The sequence below is a fragment of the Colias croceus genome, chromosome 18 (assembly GCF_905220415.1).
Source record: "Colias croceus chromosome 18, ilColCroc2.1".
In the NCBI taxonomy this organism is placed as follows: domain Eukaryota; kingdom Metazoa; phylum Arthropoda; class Insecta; order Lepidoptera; family Pieridae; genus Colias; species Colias croceus.
The window spans coordinates 8573183-8598115 of record NC_059554.1 but is presented as its reverse complement, the minus strand read 5'-3'; the positions used below and the strand labels follow the sequence as shown (position 1 = coordinate 8598115).

At 32.3% G+C, this 24933-nt stretch overlaps 2 protein-coding genes across 2 annotated transcripts in view; one reads left to right on the top strand and one right to left on the bottom strand.

The window, feature by feature from the left end:
- Positions 1-24933, top strand: part of LOC123699551 (hemicentin-2-like) — a 191975-nt gene that overhangs the window by 104134 nt on the left and 62908 nt on the right. The window lies entirely within an intron of this gene.
- On the bottom strand, positions 21891-24142 carry LOC123699546 (collagenase-like). Its single transcript, XM_045646518.1, has 5 exons — positions 23948-24142; positions 23416-23683; positions 22919-23008; positions 22570-22769; positions 21891-21995 (listed from the first exon to the last, which is right to left on the bottom strand). The coding sequence occupies exons 1-5, from the start codon at positions 24140-24142 to the stop codon at positions 21891-21893; spliced, it is 858 nt and encodes a 285-aa protein (XP_045502474.1).

The window sequence follows — 24933 nt, the reverse complement described above, 5'->3', positions numbered from 1 at the left end:
AATCTGTACTACCGTACAAAGTCAATCCCTGTGGAGAACCAAATGGAATAAGGAACAGTTTACTCCCTATTTTTAGACTTCCGTCTTTGTCTGTTAACTAACGCTGTTAAAACCCAACATCCGCTTTGCTGATTCAACTTTGTTGCTAAACAAATGTTTACATCAAATACAAAGCAAAAACAAACACTCCGCGTCAGCGCTAATAGTTTTTCCATTACTAACGGCAATAACTTTCTTAATAAAGGAACGAATATGGAAAAGGGAAATCGCCTTCGCGGAGAAATCAATTTTACGTTTTTTGCGTACCCTTTTGCATGCCGCTCAATGACCGTTGGCCTGTGAAACGCCCTTTTGTCTCAACAATCGCTTTCAAAAGATTCTTCTAACCTATTTTCCATGCGAGCACAATCCTTTGGGGTTTCGTATTGAATGCTTATGCTATGAATATTTAAGTACTCTACGGATTTTGTATGATACGCCATTAGAAAGGTAGGCAATTGCGTTGAGTTGAAGTAAAGTACTCGGCGGAATAGAAAACTATTTTCTTGTTTTTGTGAGTATGTTATAATATTACATGGAATTGATTTCATTTCTCGGGGGGGAGCTATTATCACGTATAAAAAATAATACTGTGAAAAAGAACAACAATATTAATTTATATCTTTGAAATTACAAATAAACTACGATAGTATTATTGTGTAGTTAGCTGGTAAATATAAATATATAATATGTAATTATGTGACCGTTAAACTCAGGCATGGATAATAAACAGTCGGCAAAATTTCATCAAGTTTATGAAAAACTAATAGAATATTCATATATTTTTGATTTTGTATAAGATAGCATTTGTATCTAGAAAAATACACAAATAATAAAGATTTATATTGCAACACTACAGAGAATTGTAAATTGTCAATTGAAGAGACAGGGAATTTAATGTAATATAATCAATTGAAATTGAAATATATAGAACAAAAACAAAATAGTAGTGAACTGAACTTAAAAAAGGTATAACTTGGGAGTGAAAGAAAACATTTTACGCAGATACACCACAATAATATTGTGCACCATGCACTTAGGTATTGAAAATAAGAACACTTTTATTGACCTGTTATTAACAAGCAATACGGAAGTTATTCCTTATAAAAGCATCATCAGAGAACATTAATATAAAGAAAAAAGTTTAAGTATATTATGACCATTAATATACCATAAAATTTAGATAACCTTATCAACTCCTAAGACCAAGATCATCAATCCAGACTGCAAGTAAATTCCTTCAATCATTGCATACACAATCCTATTTCTGTATTTACTCGGCCGAATATTTTCAATTATCTTCCCATATTCTGTGGACAATGACCGTCATGTCCGGATTTTATTGTGCCCGGATAAACCGGGCATCGGCCATTATTATATCTCTTTGTATTGCAAGCTTTTTCGATAAAACCTTCAATTATAATAAGAAATTAAATAAGCTATTATATTCATTGCCATTAGATATCATTGATTATTGAATAGTATTCAACGTTTATTGTCCACTTTGAAGTTGATTTGAGAATCCAGTGTCCCGTAAAAAGATATTTCGACAACTTGTCTCACATAAATGTCTTTGAAATAACATGCTTTTAATTTTTTGGGAATATGTTAATAATGTTTTATTGTTGTTTGTTATCTATACTAATATTATAAAGAGGAAATGTTTGTAATTATGTATGTAAGTATGTATGGTGTTCACGCATAAAATTCTTTCACCATTAGAAAGCTGCATCTTCACTGAGCAACATAGGCTAGGTTTTATCCTACGGGAACGGGAACTATGCGGATTTTTCTTTGAAAACGCGGGTGAAGCCCCAGGCGGAAAGCTAGTTTTAAATAATAAAATACCTGTAGTAAGGAAAAAATTTATGACATGCCTTAATTGCTGCCTAATTACAGGGTACCTAGTAGTTTTATAATAAGAAATTTTTATAACATTTTACGAAAAATAGTTTGATCGAGCCATTGAATGTTATGCCGATTCTTTGCGGAAGAATTAACATATCTAATGGGTGATAGATTTAATAAAATAAATAAATATCAATTTATATTAATAAGCTCAAAAAGATTTCCGAATAGTTTTTTTAATCCTGCAAGTGAAAGAGAAACAATAGTTTCATAAAAACATAATATGTACGTGTACTATAAGTGTACACACGTAAGAAGTGAAACTTCTTTATGACCTTATTTTTCAAAAAATAATTAACCATATGCAACTTTACAGAAATACGTCGAATCACGCGTGGTAGGGATAAGAAAAAAGATGGCGCGTAACGGAAAAATGTCACGCGTACAACGAAAAAATGTTTCACAAAATTTTTTTCCAACACCGATAAAGAAGTTTCACTTCAAAAAAGGGGTTTTCATAAACTACTTTGAATTAGAGTGGCTTGATCCTGAATATTTTACAGAATACCTACCTTATCATTGAAATCGGATGGAAATGATTGAAAATGCGGAAAATAGCTATTCATAGATATTTCGAGATTCGAGTTACTATTCACGGCTTTTAATATCGCGGCTTGATTGGTTTACGAAGCTAAGCTATCAAAGAATCGAATGAATCGAACATTTGTTTAACAAAGGAGATGTTTCATTTCAGCTTGGGCTTATACTTCGACAACTGAAAAATACAATTTCAAATAAGCGAGAACGAAATAAAAAGCGCATTCTTCGTGTATTTGCGAACTGTCAAAGTGACATCGCTGGCGTATTGGCGCGAAACTGTAAAATTGTTATGAATCGAACCGAAAAAAAATAATTTTGTAAAACAGGTATCTACAATCTACATGGTTCCTGTAAAATATGAGTGAAACTTCTTTATCGGGGTTGGAAAAAAAATTAGTGTAACATTTTTTCGGTACACGCCATCTTTTTCTTATCCCTAACACGCGTGATTTGACGTACTATGTCTGTTAAGTTGTATATAGTAAATTATTTTTTTGAAAAGAAGGTCATAAAGAAGTTTCACTTCTTATGTGTGTACACTAGTACACGCACGTATTTTTTTTTGTTAACGTTCGAAAAGATTCTATGCAATGTTCAAATACTGAAAAATACTGAATACGAGTTTTCGATTACACTAAAAGATCACGAAATAATACTTCTGCTCTAGCTGTATGTTCGTTAGATGTGCACTGTAAGAATATCGTAAAATACTTTTCATGTATGGAAGCAAAATAACTAATTTGATAATAAAGAAGAACATTATAATAGCAACGAAACGAAAAGAAGCATAGCCATTATTTTGTTATGTAGAAGCTTCTAAAAGTGTCTGAAAGAATTTGACGCAATAGCACATAACATAAGCACTCTAAAGAAATTGCAATAGAGTTCAAACCGTGACAGAAATTGCTGGGACCAATGGTCTGGAAAATGAATCCTGCAGCTCCTTACTGATAAGCATTCGTTCGGAAATATCTCCAGTATTCAACACGGTGCGTTTGATCTGGTGAGCGATGCTTATTGTCAGTTTTTACGATTTTTAAACGAGTTTAAGGTGTAATAAATGTTCCTGAAAAGATTCAGCGTGGTATAAATATCTTGTAAGAGTGGAGTAAGAAAAGAAAAGTCTTCTTAGTCGAAAATCGTATGATGAAAGAAATGGTCTTCTAATGTAATTTTATTGTATAGGTGGAAGGTACAGACTACAGGTATATTATATTTTGCTTTTTTTCTAATAAATTCTCATACTATATAGTGAAAAGCCAAAGAAAGGAAATTATATTATAAATATATTAAACAACATATACATGACATAAACAAAATTCACAATTGAAATAATTAATATGGCAAAAAAAAGAAGAGAAAATGAACAAACATATTATCCTTCCTAAGTAGCATATGTATCTCGGGTATCAAAATGGCAATACCATGATTCCATACAAACGTTTCGCAAACAAGAATTCGAAATACGAAATTTTAAAATTGGCCCCAACTTTTACCCAGAAAGTTTAATCCCGGTAAACTAAAAGGCTCCAACAATGTTTGTTCCCGAGATAGTTCTCACGCACTATTTGAAAGGCCCGCGAGCCCGGACCAATTTATTCCCATTTCCCGAATGCCGGGCTAAAATAAATTGTTTCGTGGTATTCGAACTGAGATTGCTGTTAAAATTGTTTTGATTTAAATGCTGATATTGATAAAGTTGCTAGAGATTACTGTGAACTAGTTGTACTAACTACTGGTTGAAGTTTTTTTGGATAGTTCTGAAGGTCTTATTGAGCTATTACTGTATTGGTTTTGAAGTCAATAAATCTTGGAAAGTGATCAATATAACTATAGGAATTAATTAAGACTATTATAGTAAAATACCGAGTTGATTTAATGAGATGATGAGTTTATTGTGTTCCTAAAAGAAGATATAATTACTGTTTTATTATGATAGAAAAGAGAGACAGCCCAGGAACGACGACTTTGGGGCTTCAAGAAAAGCGCGTATTTGATTTTAAAAGGCTGGCAAAGCTCCTGTATCACCTGTGTTACTAGTGTTTAAGGGTGGTAGTGATCATCATTATGCCAACTATCCCATTACTTGCTCTGATAAAAAATAACACTAACACTATGGGTTTTGTCTCTACAAATATTTGCCTACATATTGGAAAGAGTATTTTGTAAACTCTTATTTAAAAACCTAAAAGTTAACAAACTCAAAAAGTCACATTGTATAAATGTTGCGCACTCCTCATACGGCTATTGCCCATTCAGTTTGGTATAATTTGCCGAAACAGTAGGAAACAGCCAACAATACCAGTATCAGAATATGTATGAGCACGCGGCCAGCTATTCGGCTACAGATAACAGGCTATATAGTGTTTATAGAAGATAAAGGAATATGAATTTTCCTTTGGAAAGCTTTGTTCTAGTATTTTATAAAATTGAATGTGTACCTTTGTGTGTAGAATTTGGTGTTGGTAAAAAATGATTTGGTGACGGTTAGATTACTGTATTTTAGATAAGTATGTTATGAATGAAATGTACTCCATCTTTATTTTGTAAGACTTATCAATTCTTAAAATGTGTTATTTTTTATGAATCGCGAATTTTGTTTTATTTTTTAATTCATTGTTATGTTACTATATACCTACATAACTATTCGTAAAATGGTGTCCAATATGATGTACAAAATGTGAACATGAGTTTTAATTTTTAAGGTTCATTATAATTCTTAACATTATCAACATAACTTAAGCATTACTCAGTTGGTCTTTCATTCAAAATATTATACTAAAGAATATAAAATACGGATGTTTCATATTCCTGGACAATAAATCAAAAAGCTTATAACATCAGTAACATTAGGAATGTGGATGAGTGTAGAAGCCTACCTCGTTGAATTCCATTGAACATTATGTTTATAGTGTAGGAGCTGGTGCTGTTTTTGTTATAAAAAATATATTACAGTTGTACATAGCTACATTTATGACTCAATCTTGGACATTTGATTGTGTTTGTTTTATTCTGTTTATAATTTTGTGTATGGTATTTTTGTTTCATGATATCGTCTATTCCCATTGTAAATCTAAATAATATTGAATATAAATTCCGTCTAAGCGAGCTGCTAATTTGAACAATCAAATTTTTGTGTAGTGTCATTTGTCTGTGTCTTGTTCAATAAAGTGCTGTTATGTTTCATATGTTGTGCCTTATATTGAAAAAAAAAAAGAAAATGCGATTCATCTCCTAGCCTATAATTTACGCGTACAAGCGCCTAAAATACGGGACCGTTTGAAATGCTCCCTTCGAGTAATGAAGAACGTAATGGCGGGAAACAAGGATGTCGCAACTCGCAATGGTGTTCGTTTAAAGGAATTGTATTTTTATCTGTGCGAATGAAAATCTGTTATGTCAGATATTTTACAACGTTTCTGGATCACAGGCTCAACCAGGCTAAACTGACATAGATCGTGTGAATGATTAAAATGTTGGTTATATTCATAAATGATCAAAATGTTTACTATGTTCATAATTATACTCATTATTCTTTTATAATAAAATAATATGAGGATACGAAATTTGTGTCAATAGAAGCTTCTTCCGAAAAAAAAAATTGTTTTTACAATTTGTAGAGTGTTGTTATGTTAACAGAACGATGAAAATTTCAGGAAACCTATCATTCTAACTATATTTATATCTTATCAATATTTAAATCCATACTAATATTATAAATGCGAAAGTAACTCTGTCTGTCTGTCTAACCAATTTGCATGAAATTTGGTATCTATAGAGATATTTTGATACCCGAGAAAGGACATAGGCTACTTTTTACCCCGTTCCCGAACGGGAACTATGCGGCTTTTTCTTTGACTGCGCGGGCGAAACCTAGTATATATATAAGTTAATTACATTGTCCTTATTATAATTTATATCTGGAAATATAAATAGATAGCTGGATAATCGATATATCACTAATTAAAGGTCTTATGAATTAGATCCAATTTCTATCTTGTCATAAAATTGCATTAAAAAATTCTGGTAACCTAGCAGACATCATAATCTAAACAGTTCTTGAAATCACATAAAGAAGAAGGTAGTTTTAATATTTTACTATATACATAATATAATATAGGTAATAAGTATTCAGTTAGGTACATTAGTTTCAACTTTGCCGAATGAGTCTTAATTTTTGGGAGACACAGTAATGTTTGATTCAAATTTCAAAGATTGCTATTACTCTGTAAAACGAGGACAAACATACACACAAACAAACACACTAGAAATGAATAGCTCATGACTTACAAAAGCTAAAACTAATAGGACGCAGGGAATTGTTCAGGAAAACGTGGATTATAATAATCCGTATGAAGCCACGTATTATGCCTTTCAAATATTAAAACAAGCAGTAGAAAATATATTCTTTTCATTTTACAATGAAATTGACGACAATGGGAAAAGTAACAACTAAAACATAGTCTCTTATACAGATGAATGATATGATTTGCTAAGTGGATTATTATATAATTATTAATTTACTGATAAAGTAAGTGAAGTCCCGTGTCCCCGTAGTGGGGTAAGGGGCAGATGCATTATGCATACATCTGTTTCACTGATCGATTTTCTTTAGGGACAAGTAGGTGATCAGCCTTCTGTGTCCTACCAGACCGAGACATTTTTTTTTCTTCGTCTCCACCGGGAATCGAACCCAGGACCCCTCGGTTCTACGCTCACGCGTCAACCACTGTACCAAGGAGGCGGTCAATTTACTGATAGGAGAGTCTGAATATAATTTCATCAGTAAATGCAATTACAATTTTATAAAAGTACAACGTGATTAATCAAATCTTAGACTTAGACTTTAATAATTTTTATAAGTAAGCATGTAGGTAAGAACCTTAATAACATGACGTATAAATTTAATGCAAGTAGTTCTTTTCAATTATGCATCTAGAATCTGATCGAATATGAATATAAAACTCGTTGATTCCCGTATTTTTGCAATTCTATCATTTGCTACATCCGATTTAAACCCGAAGGCTTAGAGAAGCACGTACATCCATATTTCTCTATGATTAAGTTCCATTTAATACAGGACGAACCTATTGCCGTAATCCGAAGACAATTCCTACCTCCGACTCAGAAGGAAACCAATATTGATGGATATACAGAATATGCGCAAGCCATTTACAATAAAAATATGTTTAGTAGTAAGCCAGAGGTTTAAAATGAATTTAAATAAAATAATCTGCACTCACAGTAAAATGTTTTAAAAGTCTTGTGAAATAATAGACCGAATACGTTATACGTCGTGTTAAAGTTTTTCACTTGGAAAGGAAATATATCTGATATGTAAAACAGTGTACACGTAAATAATAAAAATTCCGTATTACGTAAACAGTTTTAGATTAGAAAATTTCCTTCATTGTACTCTTCTCAGAGGACCTAAATCAGTCGACGTTATTTACGCTTACGCCCAAACCGATAATTCATCCCAGCCTCTCACTTCATAAAGCCGGAAATCGCTCGCCGATTTCTAATAATTCGCACACAATCAAAATGAAATATCCCCGATGGGTACACGCGAAACCCATCCATCTAGCATTGGTACACCATGCTATATTTATGGCCCATACCCAATCCGGAAAGCGGTCGGTGATGGATTGTATGTAGATTTGTTGGTTTATATTGTTTGAATGAATTGCCGAATTTTAGGATTTTTTTTTTATGTAGGCAATATTTAGATATGGCTTAGTGCTGCGAATATATACATTCGATATATCGATATAAATAAAAGAATCGTTTACTGTTTCAGTTACCTACCGACTTTTCATGCAAATTGTTTCGCTTTTGAAATATTTTTTCATATAGCAAAAATTTTCATTGAAATTTTTTATTCACACATTTCGATAAAATGATAATATTATCAAGTAGGGAGAGGTTACGCACAGCTGTTAATCTAAGAATTAAAAATAACAAAATTATTATTAAAAAGTGTTTAGATATAATAAAAGTAAGTATCATATACTTATCTATCGGTTATCATCTGATTAATATTGGAATTAGGAAATCGTTGTTGTAAATTAAAAATACCATAATAATTAGTCTGTGTTACAAAATTATGTTTTATCTAGTTAAATAAATATAATTGTTACACATAATTTGCCATTAAAATCAATAAAAATTAACATTCAATCATACAAGGTCGAACTTGAAACCTAGAATAATCGCAAAGCTCGCTCTCGCTCTCAAAATCGTCACACGACACAAAATCTAAGCCTAATTACAGAGAAAAACCTAAAAATTTTAGCTACAAAAGATCCCGTCCTCATTTTCAAAGTACGCCTTACATTTCTGGGTCAATGGGTGCGACGGGAGCGTGTTGAAACATACATACAAATACAGGGACTATTAGCATAAGAGTCGGTGAAGTAGAACGATTCTTTTAAAACCATTTTACTGGCTCCACTACTTTCTTTGTTTTGATGGGAATGTAGTTTAAGGTCGTGATGGTCGAGGAAATGTTTGTGCTATAAATGGAATTTTTAATGGATTGCGAATGAGTGGACAGAGTTAACCTACTTAATGTTATGTTTGCTTTTTTATAGTGTACTGGCACGTGTAAATAAATATAAACAGTTGAAAGAGAATTTTTTATAAGCACATTCTATGAATTTAAAAAGAGAAGGGTTAAAATGAGCGAAGACATTGTGAAATACTTTTTACAATAAATGGGAAGAATAGAGTGAAATTCAACACATCTCTACTACGACTAAAACTCAGTCAGGAGTATTACATTATAACTATTCATTCGGCTTGATTTTTTCATTTTAGGGTGTGTACCTAATTTATAATGCAGCCTTACAAAATACGTCCAAAAAAATATTTTGTGACTCCCCCAGATCATCCTCTATATTAATTATGTTGACAAATAAGTACGAATGTTGACTTCCCTCATAATTACTTCGTTATATTTCATGTTGATTTATTCGTTAATTATTCGAGCAAAAATGTATGAAGCGATGGAGATATAATTTTCTCGTCCTAGTTAAACTCGTGTCTCATTAAAAAAAGAGGGAACTGAATTTGAAAATGGAAACATAGTTTTTTATGTCAATAAATTTTAATGAATCAACAACACGATACACGTCCCTCGGGTCGACGAGCTATTTGACAAGTTCATATTTTTTAATTAAGTTCATTTTTACTCTAACCCCACAAATACGGGTACATAATTTATACGTTTCAGCATTGGCTTCATATTGAAAATACATTTTTAATAAGAGAATTTATGAATAGTGTCCGTAATCCGTATTATGAGTTTATTTATGATAGGGATTTGTAATGTTTTTATAACAGCTTTTATACTCTATTATTGCTATGTTTTACATACAATACCTATGACAAGAACAACTGCTATAATTTGTATGTCAATCTATCTATTGAATAAAATCATGCGCCATTTGAAACTAACAGTTTTTGACTGTTACACAATCCTTCAAAACGATCCTAAACAAACTACTCTATTCAACTTCATTATTTATACAAGCAGCTCTTACGCTACACTGCTATCTTCAGTATAGTCATTCACACCCATTGTTCTAGCGGCAGTGGGATAATCCCGATATGGGCTCTAACAATATTGTCGATAAAGTCTTTAATACGGAGCCTAGTGAATGATGCCTTGCTGCTGGAGATAAGGGCCCGGTTTATCCTATAATGTTTACGTACTATTTTTGAAAATGATGTGGTTAATTGAAGTGTGTGGGATTTGTTAATGTTTAGTTGTTTGGATTGAATATGTATGTAGTAATTAATGATTTTGTAAGTGTTTGTGACGAGTCTGAATAAGAATACAGCTCTGCGGTTACTAAATTTCAGTTAATACATAAGTTACTTAATTATAGTAACAATTATTAGGTTTAATATTTTAATTATTAGACGATAAATTAATTTAAAAGGTAAAATGATTTTATTATATTGATTTATTTTTGTTTCAGGTAATTCAAGTAATGTCTACACTTTGTAAATTGGATAAGTATGGTGTCAAAATATATAATTATTCCTGAACGATCAGTGATCGACAATGATAATACCTACAATTAAATTGTATATAACATGTCAATAATTAATTAATTAATTAATAATGATATATTACCATACGCATTAAGCCACCGAGTATTTTCAGTACGAGTAGTTTCATTTGATACCATAAACGATCTCTCACAGCACTTAATTCTCACAGTGTCAAATGTCCTAACGTTAACGGAATACATTGACCTACGTCACAGCAGTGTGAAACAAACATCGATATCACATATATTATCCCTTGAAACTCTTAAAATATTCAAGTACAAGTGTTCCTTCACACGACAGCACGGAGGAAATAAATCAAGAGACAGGTAAATGGGCCATTCTGTAGCAACTATATATTTGAAACGTTTATAATAATAACGTTCGTTTGTCTCAGGTGGGCCAGTCGTAAAATATAAAAGCAAAAATAATGGAGCTACATTTTACCTCCGAAATATGTAACAGTTGAAATGAAGCTTCGCTGTATGGAAATATTTGTAATTTTGCTTTGTAGAGTTTTAAAATGAATAACAATGTGTTTACATTTTGATTTTAAAGTGGAAATCATAGATTCTGAAAATTTAAAGGTCTAGTATTGATGTAGCAAATAAAAGCAGGTGTTATTAAAAACTAACGGATTATTTATTTATTATTTTAACACTAGCTCAACTCTAACATGTGCACATCATTTGCGTTAGTCTATCTAAATGAAAGGTATTACTGACAAACATACTTATTTATATGATGAATCATTTATTATGTCTATAAATATTGTACAAATACGAGTTTTGTTCGTTAGATAAAAGTAATAATCTCAACCCGATAAAACATTTCAGAGAAATTAATTAATATTATAGTATACATTTTACAGTATCATTTCAAAGTGGAACAATAGATATTTCAATAAAAATAACATTTTTATACAATAAATTATAGATGCATCTGCAGTAAAAATACTTAAAACTTGTAGTAATATTATCTGTGCTTAAAAATAAAACATACTTACTGAATTGATTTACTTTCTTAATGAAAATGATACTAATCGTCAAATAAAACATAAAGGAAGTTTATCAAAACCGCCTGAAAATATCTGTGATCCTTTTCCTATATAAAATGTATACCTATACATGTATCTGTAACCATGAACAAACTTATCGCTAACCCTTTCCAAAATTTTCAACCTAAATCCCAAACGATATGTTAGGTCTGAAGTTAAAATTCACATGTTATTTCGATTAAATCACAGTGAAATGTAACTGTTATTTATATAGCAGCAGTAGTGATTTAGTAACGTTCACGACAGGAGAATTTTTGACTACACCATCTTATTTAGTCTAAATTTTTATTTGATAACTGTGTAAACAGTTCATTCCCGCATTTAGGATTTCAGAATATTAGTTGAATCTTAATTATATATCTTAAGTTAACGATATCATGTTGTGATATTAACTACACCTAATTTAATGATCTCTGATTAAGCTATTTTGATGAAATTGAACCCTTTTTTTAAAATCGTCAAGAATAACTTTTATAGGTATTGATATTAATGAGGACTGAATGATATACGTGTTATTAAGTAGGTATGTCTCTTAAAATGAAACTGGAATTTATCACAGTGATTAATAACAGTTATTTATAATTCAAATAACAAATAACAGTGATTTAGGGTAAATTCATATTATATTTTCGTACTATATAATACTTTTGTTTTATAGAAATGCTTTCAGTAATTTATATTTCTCATATCTTAAAGTTGCAGCGCAACTTTACGGAAACAATGCTCTTGCACTATAACTAACCAACTGTTTGAAATTAAAGATATTATGGATGTTAACTCTAGTGTAAATAATTATAAAGCTAGGTTTGTTAGTGTTTAATGAAGATCTTGGTGGTACTTTATGTTTTATGAACGTCTCAATTTGAAGTTGACGAACGCGAGAAGTTTTTCCCTTGTTTTTTGACGTGACAACGTCTTATAATTCGATAAAGCCGGCTGCACGCACGAAAAAACATGACTCATGCGGCGTTACCTCGCTGTGACTCATCTGAGGCGTTCCATGTAAGGCTTGAAGTGCGAGCGAGAGCGCGGAACGAGCGACAAAGAAGCACAATCGGACGTTGTCACGTTCAACTATCGTCAGTAAGCCGACTTTACAAACAATTTTTTTACCAATTTCTATCATAAGATTATTATCAAAATCGGTCCAACCATTCATGCTCGATGTCGTGAAGGAAATAGTGATTAATTTTTATAAGCAGAGTTCCGAAAGTATTTTACGGATTTTTACTAGTGACATATTATTATGGTATGTTTATATCCCGGACCCGGACGAAGCTGGGACAAGCCTTTACAATACTAATTATAGTCTGTTTCATTACAGTTAAGCAAAAAGAAAGGAATGTATAGAAAATGTATTAAAATTTAGAAGTTCAGTTCTCAACGGCCGTATATCAACAATATTCACTAAAGACACAGGCTTTATCTTCAGCCGTGATAGATGATGACAATTTGATCTTTGACAATACCGGCTAGGTACTTTATCACTTTTATCATATTAGCTCCTTTCGAGATTTTATTAAAGCGGTGAATAAATCTTTCGTATGGATACCTTTTGGGAACGAACGGCATTGGCTGGGGCATATTATTATAAAAACATATTTCACGATGCCGTCTTTTTTCAGACAACGAAACAGCTAAGCTGTTAAGCCCGATCATCGCTCTTGAAGAGGTGATTTTTTGTCTTGCAAATTAATAATGAAACCGATTTAAAAAGATAATATTATGTTATTATGTTATTCAAACTTGATATTTATGAAATGGCAGATTGATGATTTCGATGCGTCACAATGTGAAGCCAATACACTCATCAAATATTTTTCATACTTAACTAAGTATTTGTATTAACCCCACACCCTCAAACCACGTCAATAATCACAGAGTCGATGAAAGTACCTACTTCTGTATTTAGTATTGGTATTAAATGCGCTAATGAATGTAGTACATTCCGTCGTCATTAACACTAATCGAAACCGTCTATTACAAGTACTAATCAACCGAGTGCCAAATTACATGCTGAATACGCGAAATTATAATGTATATAGATTTGCAGCGCAGCAATATTGGTCTGGAGATGTTACCCAAGTATGTGCTAAATGCTTCGATGGCTTTCCTACATTATTAATAGATGCACTTGATTAGGGAATACATGTGTCATTAGTGCAATACGATCATTGTGGTTTACCTTGTTTAGATGTTATTGTTATGATAATATAAGTAAAAACACTGCACTCTGTTGTCTATGACGTGTTCTGGAAGCAGTAATGCAGGATGCAGGACATAATTATACCATCGTCAACGAACTACGACTAAATAGTCGTAGTCATTAAAAGTCCCAAGCGGCCCGATCGGTCCACGACACAATAGATTTTCTATTGTGTCTGTGATTCCGGGGCCTGAGTTATTACTAATCCCTTCATTAAAACTGATAAGACAAAATTAAAACACGCGTCATTTGCCACCAACAAAAAATAATTATCCTGATAAGACAAAGTATCATTTTTGATAAGTAACGATTAACGATTTCGTTACGTTCGTTTAACGACTAAAGTTCGATCTGTTATAACATCATGATAAACATGATTAAAATTATTACACGTGTCAGAAGTGAAACTTACTTAGCAAGATTCAAAGATACTAAAATTTCCGCCTTACTTCATGACGTTACGGTATTGCGATGATGCGACCTTGAAATTTTACTCTCAACGAGCCTAAAGAAATTTCACTCCAAAATATTCATATGATTAGTACTTAATTGTCAGCCTATATTTTTCTTCCCACTGCAGGAACATAGATCTTAGGGAGCTTTAATATGCTTCTCTCGATATATTCTTCTCTTCTGTCGTCGAACTTTTGCTTCTTGAACATGCCACTTACCTCACGATATTTTATTATGTGATGATATTATATGGATAAAGCGTAACTAAATTGTAATTAATGTAAGTTCGTCTAGTTTCGGACCCGCGACCTTTTGATTTAAGGTGTAATGTCTAGAAATTAAGTCACCACTGCCCGAAACCTAATGGGAAAAATGTTTTTTTTTTTTTTTTTTTTCACGTCGTCGTGGGCAATTAATGGTATGAAATTATTGCCTCAAGCTAGAGGCTAGAGGGACTTTATACCGTGAAATATCTTATTCCCATAGGAATTTCCTTTGACAATTTGGGCGGAAAGGTAGTTTTACAAAATGTCGTTGCTCAGGAACAAGTTGCATTAATGACCGTAAAAAATATAGACCAATACAATCAATACAAAGCTTTTAACAGGTTCACTGTCCAGCTTATAGAGTGAGAATTGTTCCACACGTCCAGTTATGTTTTTATGTCCGTCCAGCACTTAAGTATGATAAAACGGTACATCTGTTACCTATGTATAGGTAAGTCAAACATTAACAATTTTAAATGATATCAATTCATTGCATCTTAAACCAGAAACGTTTCATTTCCCAATAACGTTGTTCAGAAACTAATACAGGTACATCAACTAATCAGCTCGAGATATTTAAGCTGAGTGTGCTAAACTAGAAGCTAGTGCTGAAATGCAATATTGATTCTATAAGCGCAGAATGCATTGTTCAGAGCATTTTGGTTTTGATATTATCCACTACAGATAATTAATAATAATTAGCTTTGTAAAGATAATACTATATCAATATATCGAAGATAGGGATTATAAAGGAATTAAGGATTCGTACGAATGTGCGTATGTATGTACGTGGTAAGTGCGTGTGTGTGAGGGTGGTAAGTGTGTGTGTGTGTGTGTGTGTGCGTGGGTGCCTGTATTCTGTATTGGCGTGTTTTGTGTGTTTATACGTGCATATGAGCATGATAAGTGCATGATGAGTTCGTGAATGTTTTTGTGAGTTCGTGCATGTTATGTGCTCGCTTGTGTATTAAGGTTTCAGGATGTAATATATTTATTTATTCGGAATGTAATAGATTCAAACAATATCAACATTTATTCTGTTATTCCTGCCCACTATGTTTTAATACTTATTTAAACTATTATAAAGTACTTAGTGCTAAAATAGAAATAGATGCTCTAAAAATAATATATAAATTGAAACGTGTTTATTAATTATTATTATTTTATATGTATGCAAGATAAAAACGGATAATGCGAACCATATCAGTACTTTTGCTTCAAGTTTCGTTAATTAATAACATTATTGATTAATTATAATTAATATTAAAATTAATTGAATTGTTCCTGTCATGTGTAAGATATAATGAGGCTGAATGCTTAAATTATGAAGCAATATCAACTGAATATTTTATGCTTTAAATAAATAAATAAATAAATATTATAGGACATTATTACACAAATCGACCTTGTCCCACAGTAAGCTCAATTAAGGCTTGTGTTGTGGGTACTAGGCGACGATAAATATAATATTTAATAAATACATATATAGATAATAACACCCAGACCCAAGAACAAATAATTGAGTTCATCACACAAATATTTGCCCTGACCGGGGATCGAACCCGGGACCATCGGCTCAGTAGGCAGTTACTTTATTTACCACTGCGCCAACCGCGTCGTCAAACATAAAGAATAAAGAACATAAAAGAAAGAACATAAACATTTAAAGAACATGTTCTGACTATTTACAGCAGTGGATATATCATATAAAAATGTTTATGTAATTTATGATCAATTAGAATAGCAATTTTGAATGCAATATCTATATCCAAACTGAATGCACGCTCTACAAAGATACCTTCTTCTAATACCATTCAATTAACTGTATTTCTCATTAGTTCAGAGTTCAAAGTCCATTTACAGTTAACAGCGACGCGATAAATTTCAACACTGAAAGCCAAGCGATGCTTCAGCAAAACTGCCACTCAGTACATTTAGTAATTGACTGAATAGACATTCACCCAACAGTTCGAGCCAAATACAGATATGTCTAAACTCGTAGCAGAAGTTATTTTCTCAGTCCCCTTGATAAATGAGATACCGTAGAACCTATGTCATTTCGTATACGCCATCTCATCCAAAACAAAGCTACTTATTAGAGAGACAAATTTAAACATCTTACGGTTACATTATCCTGTGCAAACATCGCATATAATAAATACTTTCGGCGTATTTATTCTATTGAGTAAACAGGGCCCTTACGTAATACCATTATAGATGTGTGGATCTAGGACAAGTTGTATTATTCAACGTCTTACTTTGTCTTTGTGTAAAGATGCTTGTTGCCTTGGGAAGGAAATATGAGACAATTTTTGCAACGAAATTATGTTTGATACGACTGTTTTCGTTTTGTTTGAGTGTGTTTAAGTGATAGAAGATTGAGGTTATCATATGTTAAGAAGTTAACAGTATTGGGATGAATTTTAATTTTTTAATGCTTAAGTAATATTTTAAGTCATTTTTAGTTATTTTATACTGTAAGTGTAGCTATATCTTTACGATTGTTGTAAACAACGAATGTATTGTTATTTACAATAAAATATTGAGACTGAAATAAAATTTCAAATGAAATAGCAAACGAAAATTTTACATCGCTTATTTACAAGAACAATATTTACGTATCTACTAATATTATTTGAAATAATTTAATATGAAAATAGAATATGGTATAAATTACTCTTTTTATAACATAATTACCGTTAATATCCTGTCCAATACCTACATTAAAATTGCTTAACACTTTCATCTTTAACAATTAATTAATTGATTGAAATTTATAACGGTTTCAATTAGCGAGTGGAATGAAACACGAAAATGTCTTTCTGTCTGTGAATATAAATCAATTACCTATTTGTTTTCAAAACAAATTCAATAATGCCATCTTGTTCTAACTTCCTTTTGGTTACAGAAGAAAATTAATGATCAGGAATATTATAAAATACAACTGTTTGTGACAACAATTTTGATGAGTAATGGCAGAAACAGAATTTATATTAAATCAAATTGTGGTTACTGAAGGTCTTAAGTCTCTGTGTTGTAAATGAAGATTTCATTTAGGTATGATTAGTATTTGGAAGATAGTACTTTATTAATTTGAAAAAAAAATCAATTAAATGAATGCATGGCAAAAATAGCCAGTTCGAATAAGTTTTTCATGTCTTAAATTTTGAAACATTCACTTTTATATATCAAGGAATCGTAAATAAATAAATTCTTCATTTTTTTCCAAGAGTTGCAAAGTTCTTGCATATAACTAAAATATTAGATATAATAAAGAAAAACAAAGTCATAACGTAACAAACACTTTATTAACTTAAGTCTTAACAAAACAGCTATGAATTGTTCACATGCGGGATGTGATCCAGCTGTTGAAGGAGGTGACTCTGGCGAAACCGGCGGGCAGACCAGCTTGGCAACCACGGGGAGAGCCGAAGGAGGTGATACCGATCTGAAAGAAGACAATGGATTAGAATATATGGACTATCACGCTAGTAGAAATCCTAGTGATAAAAAAAAAACGACGTGTGGCACTCGGGGACTGCCGCGGTAAAGCTATTGCATGCTATGCCTTCAAGCCACACCTCCGCCCGTCGAAGTGGGGAGCGTGAGGTTTTTTCGTTACGGAATTTCTCGATTCGGTCCCCGCGCTCAAGGCCCGCGATAGAAGCTGTGCAATAGCTTAAAAATGAATTGTAAGGATCGAAAATTTGTAGGTTACTGCGTGTATCTATTAGTAAGTTATGGCATAAACAATGTTCTGGATGATATATAATACCCCCAAATACTTCAAAAATGACTCTAGGTTCATATTTTTTGTCAATGAATAAAAATATGAATTCAGAAGATATAAGTATTATCATTAATGTTATCATGCGTGATGGGAAAATAATTATCATATTTTGTCATACGATAAAATTGAAAAGATACGCTTAATGTATTCGAACAATAGACAGTTTACTTAATTATGATAAAGACGTTTGTTAATCCCATTTCATATTTTCATTTTATTACGTTTGGAATATTTATGTAATTTCAGTACATAATAGAGAAAAATGGTATGACTTTGTCTTCATTCAATACTATAAAATGGTGAATAAAAAATGTATAGTAGAGTCTAAATAAGTGACAATTATTAGCATGATTAGTAATAATCTCTCAATTATAGTGTTGAACCTCGATCCATTAATGTTGGTGACCATATAATGTAAAATAATTTATGGTTAGAAAAAGACGATTTTATGAATAATAAGATGATCCAACAAACTGTAATTCTTTCTGTAGGGTTCCAAAATACGTTTAAAATAAGAAGTTTGCAGGAAAAATTGTAAAGTTATTTACCAAAGTTCTGCCACTTCCAGAGCCGATGTAGAGGGGACCACCGGAGTCACCACCGCATGTTCCACGGCCACCTTCGCCGCTGGTACAGAGGGTGGACGCAACAACGATCCTTGTTCCGAAGGTGTTCCTGCACTCAGCGTTGGTGATCACTCTGATGCTGACATTTCTTTGGCTTGCGTTGTTGGGGATGCCAGATTGAGCTGAAAGTACAAAATACTTCAATACATCCTTTCAATTTGCGACAAACATATTTTATGTTAAAAATGTTAGTAAGATACTCACAGTCAGAAGTACGTCCGTAGCCAGCAGCGACGGCCCAAGTACCGGCGTAGTCGTTTGATCCAGAGGCCAAGTTGATAGCTTGAATATTATCTAGAATACAAATCGTAAATTAAAATTAACAAGCAACACAAAAGTGTAAAATAATATAGAAAAAACTTTTAAAACCGATACATAAGTGATAGTTCAATTTGAAAAGGCATATTGCTACCATTATAGTTATAATTTCTAAGCAGATAGACGGTAGAAGAAAACTTATTATTGATAAAAAGTTCCTTACTGTTGAATCCAACCCAGTTAATTGTGATGATGGCAACGTCGTTGTTAGCGCTGTTCCAGTTCCAGCTTTGGTGAATTTGAACGTTGCTGGTAGTGATGCGAGTACCACCAGAGAAAAGGGTCAGAGTGCCCAAGACAACAACGAATTGGCGAGCTTGGTTTCTTCCGTCAAACCAGCAGTGAGCAGCGGTCACAGCTCTGGTGTTAGAGATCAGAGATGATCCGCATACTGAAGTGAAGCCATTGGTAAGGGTAATTACAAGCCCTCCCTTAAATAAAAGGATAACAAATTAATATTGAAGTTGATTTAAACATTTAGTACTTCTTACAACATTAAATATTTTCACAATTCAAATCACAGTTTATATTATATCAACATTTTGTGGTATATCGTGGTGCATTCAAAATATAATATGGGAAAAAAATTTTTGAAGGGTATGTTGCATCTGAATTTAAAATTGACGGACGAACTTTTGGAGTATTTGAGATAATAAAGACGAGATAGCCATTTTTTTTTTATTTAACAAGTGAAAGCTTAAAAGATACTTGGATTCGGTCCTCAATTATAGAAATATAAAAATTTTGCGGCTTACCAAGTGTGGGTGAGCTCCTTGGGAAGATTGGCTACCGCCAACAATTCTGGAGCCATCGAAGTCGATAGCTGCTTCTGCTTGCTGGATTCTGTTGGCCTCTTGGATACCAATGCTCTCGTGGTAGTTGAAAGCAGTGGTGGTGGTTTCCCGGGCAAGAGCCACGGCTAGAAGGCCAGCGAGTACGACGAGTAACTTCATATTGACGGACAACAGAATCACTGTTTCGATGTTAACAGTGATGTTTTATACCAAATTTTATCTATTTGTAGAATAATGAAATCTTCCTGATAATGATATCATCATTTTTGCTTATCGCGGAAATACATTTAATGACTATTAATCTCTTTTAGCAACAAATTACAAAAATAGATATGTTTGAAAATAGTTTTAAATTAGATTAATGTTTATGGAGAGATTTGTTAATTATTTTAGTAAATGTATTGTTAAAAAATATGGAGATTGATTAACATAATATTATTTGAGTTATTTTAAATAAAATTATCCCAAAAAATATTAAAGTTTTGTATCAAATTGATAATTTACTGGTCGTTATCTTTTTATTTGTTATGAGTAGCTATCATAAATGAAAATCACACTCATTGATTAGGATTATACATTATATTATAATACTATAATCTATTTTAAAAACAAATAGTTTTATGAAGATTTCACATCTTTATGCTGATTCATTGCTCTTTGAAGAAAAATTTCCTTGCATTCCTTCCAAATTGCATTCCCTTTTATATAGCTTGAAATTTGAGGATATTTGAATGATAGAGCATTTGAATCTTACGCATCTCAGTTACTTTGAAATTAAAGTTTTTAAAGTATCTTAGTTTTGTATACCTACATAAATAAATAACAGAATATTATCTTTGTAATTAATGATAAAAAGATCTTACGGTGTGTAAAATAAAATTGGTGTTTCACAGGGATCTATTTTCGAGCCCTTTTTTGCTTCTGATATACTAGAGATTTACCTGATAACCCGTCGTCCTGTACAAGATAAAATTTATAATTTTTATTTGCACATGTAACGTTATTCATAACACACAATAATATAATAAAAGATTGATTAATTTCAATACGATATATGAGTATAATTGTTTTCTATTATAATAAGGTACAATCCAACTAAATGATTTAGGTACTGACTACCGAAATAGTTTGTCATATCCCTTAAAAATTCCCAATGATAAATGAACCTTCTTTTTACAATAATATAAGAGCAAATATTACACTAGTCATTGATAGGAAAAAAGTACCAGGCGCTAAAAAACACAGTTAATTATTGAAAATCTACAATAAAAGGCAAAATAATTGAAAAATACAGATCATGTAGTTGGATTAAGTAGTTGTTATTTATTATGTAGTTGTACACGCACGCACACATTTTTTCTTAAAATGTGTGCGTGTACTAGAGTACACACGTAAGAAGTGAAACTTAGGGATAAGAAAAAGTTGGCGCGTAACGCAAAAATGTCACGCCTACGGCAATCAACAATATTCAAGCTCACTCTAAGGAACATTTCCATGAATAATTGTAAATAAATACAATCAATAAAATGAAAACAAGTTTAAAATAGTTGTGCGTTTAGAAATACTTATTGGATAACCTAATTTAAAAATTTAAATCAAGCGATTTGAAAAAGAACAATCTGATATGAAATGAACGTTATCATAATATATTAAAGGACCAACAAAAAGCGTATTTACCAATAAATATTATGTTCTAATGATTGCAGCGAGATTGCCAATAATCCAGTCTTAGATATAACATATAGGTACTTTTACTCGTTTTGAAAAAAAAAACAATATCGTACAAAACAACACTTTATTTTAGTTTTAAATTACAATGGTATATGAAGGATAGTTTACATGCGGGCGCGGATCCAGCTGTTGAAGGAGGTAACCCTGGCGAAACCAGCGGGTAGACCAACTTGACAACCACGGGGAGAGCCGAAGGAGGTGATACCGATCTGAAAGAGGAAAAAAGAAATTAAATGCAAATGGATAATCAGCTCTTAGTTTTCTGCACTAATTTTGTTAAAATATTTATTTTTCCCGTTTTATGACTTTATTGAACTGTATAAATTTGATAGATGAAAACTTGATTTTCTTGAAAAAAAGCTTCATATTACGTATTTTGCTTTTTTAAATTCGTATAAATGATGAAGATTGTATTGAAGTAGTAACTTATTATTTACACTCTAAAGTCTATCATGATAAGTATAATCTCTTGCTAATGGTATTAAAGCAACAATCATTAATTTATCTTATTAAAATGAACTGTATTGATAAATAACTCAGCCCCCGGAATCACAGACACAATAGAAAATCTATTGTGTCGTGGCCCGATCGGGCCGCTCGGGGCTCAATGGGTTGCACATTTTTACGTAGCGAATACATGTGTTATAAATTTCAAGTTTTCACTTATTTATTTTTTTAGAGTTTTGTACAAAGAAAGGTCACGGGGCACAAGTCTGAGTAGGTACAAGTATCAAAATATGTGTTTTAAATTGGCCTCATATTTGGCCTTTGCTGTCTACATACCAAAGTTCTGCCGGTCCCAGATCCAATGTAAAGAGGACCGCCAGAGTCACCACCGCAAGTTCCGCGGCCACCTTCACCGCTGGTACAGAGGGTGGACGCAATGATGATTGCGGAACCGAAGGTATTCCTGCACTCAGCGTTGGTGATCACTCTGATGCTGACATGTCTTTGACTTGTGTTACTGGGAACGCCACCTTGAGCTGAAAACGTAATATTTATAAAGCAAAAAAAGTGACGAATGACTGTAACATTATTTGAAGCAGAATTTGAGATGAAAGATCTTGTCTTTACAATTTTTTACACACATAATTTCAAATAATATACAGTTGCTTAGGACTTAGACACTTACAGTCAGAAGTACGTCCGTAGCCAGCAGCGATAGCCCAAGTACCAACGTAGTCACTTGATCCAGAAGCTAAGTTGATAGGTTGAATGTTGTCTGAAATATTAATTAGATTTCAAATTTACAACCGACAAAATGGACAAAATACTGTAATGACAAAAATCTATAGAAATAACTTTCAGGCACTGACTCATATCATAGGCATCAGGAGACTGTTTAGAATTTCTTCTCATTAATTAATTAATTTATTTATAATAAGGTACCTTACAGCTAGTGAGACAATTTTTGAGATGAATAAATACTAAGCTATGCCAATTAAAAGGTACACCTAGGTAGTGAAATATACGTATGTGAACAAAGACTAATATAAGAATTTTACAAAATATGATACAACGATGATACGACAACGATGATATGATTAAACTCAAAATTCGAAGCAGACGCAGTTCAGATATAAATACTGTAATAGTAAAGGAAAGTGATAAAATTCCAATCATACTCACTGTTAAATCCAACCCAGTTAATAGTGATCATGGCAACATCGTTGTTAGCGGTGTTCCAGTTCCAGTTTTCATGCATACGAACGTTGTTGGTGGCGATACGAGTACCACCAGAGAAAAGAGCGAGAGAGCCCAAGACAACAACGAATTGACGAGCTTGGCCCCTTCCGTCGAACCAGCAATGAGCAGCGGTCACAGCTCTTGTGTTGGAGAGAAGAGACGATCCGCACACTGAAGTTCCGCCAGTGGTAAGGGTTATAACAAGCCCTCCCTAAGATAACACAGGAAGGAAATTAATTTTAGGAATGCTGATTTAGAAAAAAAAAATCAAAACATGTGTTATATTTAGCTTTTAATTGTTGTGCATTGATAGCATGTTAGAAGTTTAGAAAAAAAAAATTCATAGTAAAAAATCTTCAGTATACTAATTTAAGCTCAATGGATGCCGAATTTTAGAAAAAAAAGTGTAAAGAAGACTTTTTATTTATTACCACAAGGCATGTTTAAAGTATGGTGATGAAGAGGCAATACTTACCAAGTGTGGGTTAGTTCCTAGGGAAGATTGGCTACCGCCAACAATCCTGGCGCCGTCGAAATCAACAGCTGCTTCTGCTTGCCGAATTCTGTTGGCCTCTGGGATACCAACGGTCTCGTGGTAGTTGAAGGCATTGGTTTGTTCCCGGGCAAGAGCCACGGCTAGAAGGCCAGCGAACGCTACGAGTAACTTCATTTTGACGGACAACAGAATCGCAGTTGGCAATGGTCTTATACCCATGGTTTTATACCAAATATTATCTCTTTAAAGTTTAAGCAAATCACCGTGATAATAGTAATCTCTTTAAAGTAATCTTGACGAATTACTTTTAAGACTATAAATCCCTTTTAGCAAATTGTAGATGCTTTGTAGATGTATTAAAATGTAATTTTCAGTTTTACAAAATTTAAATGCTTTATATTTTTTACGAATAGGAAAAAGGTCTTTCGCCGTGATGTCTCAGCTCACCTTTGCAAGGCTTCAGAACTTAGAGATATTATATTAAAAAAATGTCGTATTCCTCTCTGAATTTAGTTTCTATTAATTAAGTGGTGCGAGTTAATCGTAAAAGCATCGTTAGTTTCAAGAATATCTATTTGAATTAGATTTTTGATATTGTTTAAAAGTTATAAACAATACTTATTAATTATTATATTTAAAATGATGGTAAGCGCTACCACCCATTATATTATTAGCAGATGCCTTTCGATTTTGAAAATGGATGAACTTTAAAAGATAAGGAATTAAAGAAAGAAGTTTAAGTAACTGTCCTAACCGAAAATCAGCTGAGATTTGTGCTATTCACACACTGACTATCTAGTTTTGTAAAGTTTTGTAAACTATTTATAATAATAATAACAAACTGCCCCTTCACCCAAATTATTTTCCAATTGTTTTAAATTAAAGATTATTTTTTCGTGAAAAGTAGGACATCAGGCTGATTTCTGGAGTTGTTTCAATAAAAGGCATTGAAATAACTTTTATAA

Coding starts and splice junctions, on each gene's coding strand:
- LOC123699546 (XM_045646518.1), bottom strand. CDS start 24,142: ATGAAGTTACTCGTAGCGTTCGCTGGCCTTCTAGCCGTGGCTCTTGCC. Junction 23,009..23,415: donor TAACTGGGTTGGATTTAACA/GTGAGTATGATT, acceptor TTAATATTTCAG/ACAACATTCAACCTATCAAC. Junction 21,996..22,569: donor CTGGGACCGGCAGAACTTTG/GTATGTAGACAG, acceptor TTCCTCTTTCAG/ATCGGTATCACCTCCTTCGG.